This window comes from Anarrhichthys ocellatus, unplaced genomic scaffold, assembly GCF_004355925.1.
Source record: "Anarrhichthys ocellatus isolate YVR2014 unplaced genomic scaffold, GSC_Weel_1.0 scaffold76, whole genome shotgun sequence".
NCBI classification, from domain to species: Eukaryota; Metazoa; Chordata; class Actinopteri; order Perciformes; family Anarhichadidae; genus Anarrhichthys; species Anarrhichthys ocellatus.
The window spans coordinates 1,622,501-1,629,450 of record NW_022280106.1 but is presented as its reverse complement, the minus strand read 5'-3'; the positions used below and the strand labels follow the sequence as shown (position 1 = coordinate 1,629,450).

The 6,950-nt window shown below is 45.4% G+C and overlaps 1 protein-coding gene across 1 annotated transcript; it reads right to left on the bottom strand.

Annotated features, from left to right (window-relative positions):
- Positions 1-5,326: 5,326 nt before the first annotated feature.
- On the bottom strand, positions 5,327-6,234 carry LOC116397960 (uncharacterized). Its single transcript, XM_031873900.1, has one exon. It carries the CDS (start codon positions 6,149-6,151, stop codon positions 5,327-5,329), a length of 825 nt encoding a protein of 274 aa, XP_031729760.1. The 5' UTR covers positions 6,152-6,234.
- Positions 6,235-6,950: the final 716 nt, after the last annotated feature.

The following is a 6,950-nucleotide window of genomic DNA, read 5'->3' as shown; positions in this document are numbered from 1 at the left end:
CCAGTCACTATGTTGCAACTCAGATGCTCAACAATGGCAAAGTATTTGCAACAACTAAATAATATTTTTTTTGACTGATTAAGGGAAATTGGACATTTTCCCACGGCACACCTGACAATCTCTCACGGCACACCGGTGTGCCGCGGCACAACGGTTGAAAATCACTGCTCTAACTAACTAACTTAACGAACATCACCTGTATGAGTTACGTAACATGCTTACTTATTTTACTTCACCAACATACTTATTTTAACCTAAACCACAGTCATTTCCTCAACCTAACCAAAGGCCGAAAGCCTAAACAGATTCGGCACATCCGGGGCTTGCACAGGCACATTGATCACTCACGTTGCTTGACATTCAGAGGAAATCACATGAAAAATAACTCAATCATAAGAGGATGCATTGTGTTGATAAAGAGCTATAGAACCTAGAAGGAGTATGATTGGGATGGATGGATGGATAGGTTTCCTGCTTCTTTTAGCCGTGACCATGAATGTGCTTCAACCTTATCCAAATGGGTTTTTGTCCTTAACCTTAGCCATAGTGGTGGCAAATCAACAACTAGTATGACTCATTTTTGCAATGGTTTTTGGACAGCACTGACATCAATCCTGCAGATAAAGGCTGCCAGATCACAAAATACTTATATGGGTCATTTTTAAAGATAGCGATGTGTTTTCAGTGGGACTTTTTGTTAGACCTCTTAAACTAGTTGGCTCCTCCATGTGTGAAGGAGAAACTGTGTTCCTTTCCCAACTGCTATTCCACCAGTCGGTGTCACCTGACAAGCTGCTTGTGCTTGTTAAGATGTGTTAGTTCAGAGCTGCCATTAAATGCAGAACAATTTTCAAGCAGAAAATGCCAACACAATGATATGCCTTCAGGCCAGTCATTAAAAAAACTGCAAGCATGCCCTTGCATTCTCTACAGCAACTATAGAAAGCAGACGGGGCGAAGACTGAGTGAAGGTAAGAGGAAATAAGGGAAGAAGATTGGAGGCATTAGTGTTTAGGAGTGGAGGTAATTTTCTGAGACGATTGGGAAAATAGGCCAAGCTTCCAGAAAAGAAAAAAAAGGTGGGGAGAGGTATGTGTTGGGGGGAATCAAAGCTGTTAATTGGCTTGTTAAGACTTGAAAGTGTGAGCTGGGAGAGAAGTAGCCTTGAGTTAGTAGTTAGAGGAGACAAGAGAATGAACTAAAAAAGAAACAAATCCACATGAAGGGGTGTTAATGGGGAGAGAGAGAGAGAGAGAGAGCAGTCAGTTAAAGAGGGGGAAGAAGCGACAGAGTTCAGTTGAGACAACTTTATTTAATTAGTGTGTGTTTTGGAGAGACTTATTACGAGTGCTAGATGTCTGGGTTCAAGTGAATGTAGCACAATGAGACTGAGGTATACAGGTCACTGTTGTGTGTGTGTGTGTGCAGACTTAGATGTTTTTTATACGTGTGTGCACTCTTCAGAAGTACGGCCCGGGGCCGATGAAGCCATTAGGGCTCGGTCTCACAACCAATCAATCACTCTGACACCTCAATAGGGGAGCTGGATGGTCATTCTTCAAAACGCAGCCGGCCCACCTCGCCCACTCCAATAATCGCTCCAATCATTCAGTAGCCAGGCTTGAACTTCCAACCTCCAGCCGCCAAAATCCTGCTCCAACCGCTGCATTTGCTCAATGTTTTTGTTCTTTCTGCTATACTCTCTGCCCGGTGCTACCTGTTAACAATGGTGGAGAACAAATGCAATATTAAGCCGCATTTTGATGCAAGGAAGTCGAATTGCATGTTATTTTCCTGCTACAGCATACAGGTCTGCACTGAAAAGTGCATGTGCAAAAATGCCAGAGAGAGAATTATCTGCACTGGTGAGCCCGCTCAGAGGCTTTAGAGGCTGAGGCAGCCTTTTCTGCCGTGTCTCCATTTCATTCTGTAATCTGAGAATCACTTTTGGCGTGATTTTGAGTGCAAAAAGGAAACGGCTTTTGTGATTTCAGTTGGACCTGTTCAAAAACATATTTTTGTGGTACACCAAAAGGGAAACCACTGATCAGTGTGGCCTAGCATACAGAGCTGTACACATGAGGCGGTGAGAATGAATAGGGAAGAAACACAGGAGTGTGTGGAGAGCTTTGAAGCATTGCTACTAACAGGATTCCTTAGATACACCTCATCATCACAGAGAGAGAGAGAGAGAGAGAGAGAGAGACGAGCAGTGAGAGAAAGGGGGGAGGCCTCCAGCTCCTGACTACTGTAATCACACCCAACCAGTGACCCAGTTAGACCCATTTAGCCCAGAGCATTAAACCTCTCTCTCTCATCCACACCGCTCAAATTCTGCCCAGATTCTTCTCATTGGCTTTCTTTCACTCACTGGTTTCTCTTACGTTATTTCTTCACAGTTCTTTTTTCCAGTGTGTAGCGTCTCCCATGCTCATACTCTTTCTGTACACTTTCACCCTCTCTGGATAATTAGTTCCATTTTAACTTCTTAAATTTCATTCTTTGTTGTGAGGAAGCTGAAAAGCATATTGTGCAAATCTGTCTCGTCTAAAGTTCTTATTTTTTTCCGAGTGTGGGCTGAATGCAATGAGCTGCGTTTTTGGTTTCCACCGCGATAAGATGAATAGATCAAATTAAGAGACGACAACGCCCGCATTGACGGTCTTGTTAGCCGATCCTATGTCTTAATAAATCATTGCGAGGCAAACAATGAAGAACGCCCACATTAGTCAACACTGCAATAAAACAGAAGGAAACGGCTGCCAAAAGAGAGGGAGACAAAAAAAGGACTGCTTCTCTGTTTTGTTTCCTGGAGCAAAACAACAAACTTCTAGCGTTGATGTGGGAAATGAAGACTCTTTATTAGACTTTACTTCCCGGTGATTGAAGAAGTGAGACTGTCTGAGTACAGTAAATAGCAGCACCTCCAGCACTACCATAGCTCATCTCTGGAGGAGGGGAAGTGGGTTGAGCATTATACTCTTGGCTGTCAACTTATCATGATGAGAAGGTATAAATGACTTCTTCCATCTATCACTCCCTCACCCTGTCTCTTCCCTTGTTTCTTCTCCTTTTATACCCATATTTATCCCAGGAAAGTGTTACTCTCTTGCGTTCTAAATCATTTCCTCCCAGCTTATTTTCTTCGCTCCATGCTTTCCTTCCTGTCCCTCAATTTCTACACCCACATCCTTTATTCTTTTTTCTCACCCCCATATTTTCCATCACCTTACCTTACCATCTCTCTCCATTTTTCCTCCTGCATCACCTTCCTCTCTCTATTGTTCCTCCTCCTGTCAGAGAAAACCCTCCATTTGTTGTGGAGTCCACCAACCTGAGTGATCGCCTCTCCTATTGATCCCATACACTGAGTATTGCCGCCCACACACCCACGCCCTGGCTATTTCCAACCAAAATAAAACCACCATATTATTTCCCTGCCTGGTTCCCTGGGGATTAGCATTGTAAACAAAACCTTCCAATCCTTGTGTGCTATAGTTAGCGATACAGTAGGAGCTGGAGATAGAGGAGGTCAGCGCCAGTGGGTGGCCTGAAGTACAGTACAATGGGTACAGTGGTAGGAGGGACTGTATTGTTTGAGCATCAGGCCTCCCAGTTCTGCAGCCACGTGGTCCAGTGGAGATAGCACCATGAGTAGGATGGACCTACAGTCCACAGGCACCTTTTTTTATTTATGTGCTCAAGTGGAGGCACGCATCGCTGCGTGCTTGGCTGACATCTCGAAGTGGATGGCGACACACGACCGGAAGCTCAACCTGGACAAAACCTTCCGGGGAAGGGTTGCCCACACCGAGACCTGTCCATCACCATTAACGATATCGTGGTGATGTCAACCCGCACTGCGAGGAACCTGGGAGTGACCCTGGATGACCAACTGTCGTTCTCAGCAAACATTTCATCGGTTACACACTCCTGCAGATTCCTGCTCTACAACATCAGGAGGATTCGCCCCTTCCTCACTGATGAGACGGCGCAGGTGCTAATCCAGGCTCTTGTCATCTCCCGCCTGGACTACTGCAACTCACTACTTGCCGGAGCCCGGGCATCGGCCATCAGACCTCTGGAGCTTGTCCAGAAAGCTGCAGCTCGTCTGGTGTTCAATCGCCCCAAGTTCTCCCACACAACTTCCTTTCTCCGTTCTCTACACTGGCTCCCTGTAAGAGCTTGCATCCAGTGTAAGACTCTGGTGCTAGCCTACAGGGCAGTGGAAGGAACAGCTCCTTCCTATCTCCAGGCCACGGTCAAGCCCTACACCCCCACCCGACCACTCCGCTCTGCTGCCTCAGGGCGATTGGTTGCCCCATCGCTCAGAGGTCCCTGCGGCCGATCGACCCGGTCACGGCTTTTTTCTGTCCTGGGCCCACAGTGGTGGAATGAACTACCCACTGACGTCAGGACAGCAGAGTCGCTGCCCCATCTTTCATCAGGCTGAAAACTCACCTCCTCAAGAAGTACTACCCTGAGACTTCCACTTAGCACTCATTGTATTCATATTAGTTTGTTGCACTTAGTGTATTCATATTAGTTTGTTGCACTTATTGTATTCGTATTAGTTTGTTTCTGTACTTATGCTCTGGTTTATGCTCTTAGATACTTGTTTGAAGAAGATGCACTTATGACTTCTGGTGACTAGTAGATTTCTTGAATACCGATGTTTGTGCTGCCCTCAGTATATGTGCTGTGATACACCTTGGCAGTTAGACAAACTCCTTCCTGACATCACGACTCTGAAGACAGTGCCCGTTGCCCACAGGTTTAATGACGTAAGAAAGAGTAAAACTAAAACACACAAAAGGCATAATGAATACAAATAAAATGATTTCTCTTTAACCTTACACATACACACAATGTACATATACTGATTCTTCAATGAAATACATTGCTTTGTTTTTAATCGCTGCTTTTTATGTATTTACTGCTGATATGAACTTTAACAACAGTCATAGCGGAGTTACTAATGACTTGATGGACTTTGTGCATAAAACTTCCCAAAACTAAACATTGTCACAAAAATAATCATCTGCGATCATAAGTAACAATAAAAGAAATCAATACATACCAATGATGCAATGATGCTATCAAAAGGCATAAGATGCAGGCAGACTCAACTGGATTGGAAAACTACCGAAAACAGCGGCTCTGAGCCACGCTCTTCCTTCACTTCCTGATTATAAGTCACCTGACAAGTTACAGGACACTTCCTGTTTCAAAATAAAACGTATAACATACTGACTTAACAATTGTAACAAAACACTCCCCGCCTGGCGTGAATACATGCCACTCAATAAATCCTAGACAGTTCACTTCACTGGGCCTCTGGGGGGAGAAGAAGCACTACCTCAGAGACAGGCCTAAGAAAGAGTTTAGTCACTCCTGTTCGTGTAACCTTGATCTCGACCTTTCGCACCTTCCCGTCTTCGCTGGGGAAGGTCTGTGTTACCAGTCCAAGAGGCCATTCATTCCTTGTTACTTGGCTATCCTTGAGGAGAACAACACTTCCTGGGTTGATGTTCGGATGAGTAGACTGCCACTTCTTGCGTGCCTGTAGTGTTGGGAGGAATTGCTTTCGCCATCTGTCCCAGAAGGTGTTAGACAGGTGCTGGACCTGCCGCCACTGGTGCTTGTAGAGGTCTGAAACTCCAAACTCTCCAGTAGGAGCAGAAAGGACATTCACTTTTTGAGTGAGAAGAGCAGCTGGAGTGAGTATAAATGAGTCCTCAGAGTCAGTTGTCACAGGAACAAGAGGCCTGCCATTTATAATGGCTGTCACTTCTGCCATGAAAGTCACCAGCACCTCATGGGTAAGTTTGTCCTTCAGCTGAAGGAACATGGAGTCCAAGATTCTCCTTGCAAGACCAATCATTCTTTCCCATGTACCACCAAAGTGAGAGGCGTGCGGAGGGTTAAAGGTCCAAGAGCAACCTTGGCCTGACAGGTAAGACTTCACAGTTGTGTTGTCAATGTTTGAGGGTATCTTCAACTGCTTGCAGGCACCAACAAAGTTGGTGCCACGGTCTGAGCGGATGTGTTTGACAGGACCACGCACAGCAAGAAAGCGCCTTAGCGCGTTGATGAAGCTGGATGTGTCAAGGGACTCTATGACTTCAATATGAACCGCTCGTACGCTCATACACGTGAAGATTACGGCCCATCGTTTACTGTGTGAATGGCCTCCTCTTGTTCTACGTGAAGAGACACTCCAAGGGCCGAACACATCAAGCCCGACTTTCGTAAAAGGAGGTTCTGTCGAGAGACGATCTGCTGGAAGACTGGCCATCTTTTGAATTGTAAGTGGCGCTCTAAGACTTCTGCAGGTTATACACTGGTGGATGATGTTGCTCACTTTTCTTTTGCCACCAACTATCCAAAAACCAGCTGTACGGACAGCCCCTTCTGTAAACAGACGGCCTTGGTGATAGATTTGTTTGTGGTGATGCTTGATGAGTAAGGTTGCAACCTGATGTTTGCCAGGAATAATCACTGGAGTCTTTTCACTCTGATCAAGGTTTGCATTGTGGAGGCGGCCTCCGACTCTCAGAAGGCAGTGTGCATCAATGAAAGGATCCAGATTTTTGAGAGAACTACTTTTAGGAATCTGCTCATGTTTTTGGATACATTTGATCTCTTGACTGTAGACTTCCTCCTGTACTGCTTGAATGATGATGTGCGACGCTTGATCTGACTCCTCAACAGTGTATCCTGTTTTGCAGTGATGCCAGCCCTTACAAGGGCTGTTCTTCAAGGTCATGTTGAAAAGATGGGCTATGTGTATGAGGCAAATAATGGCCCGAGTTAGAGACTTCCAGGATGAGAACTTCGAGAATCGTTGAGAACCAAGCTGCTTGGATGTTGTTGTAGTACTCAAATTGGACACCAGAGGGCGAATGTCTGGGTCTGAACCCGGGTCTACAAGCTCATAGGTGCTCTTT

Bases quoted from the DNA above. Each gene is read 5' to 3' on its own strand.
- LOC116397960 (XM_031873900.1), bottom strand. From the start codon at position 6,151: ATGAGCGTACGAGCGGTTCATATTGAAGTCATAGAGTCCCTTGACACA.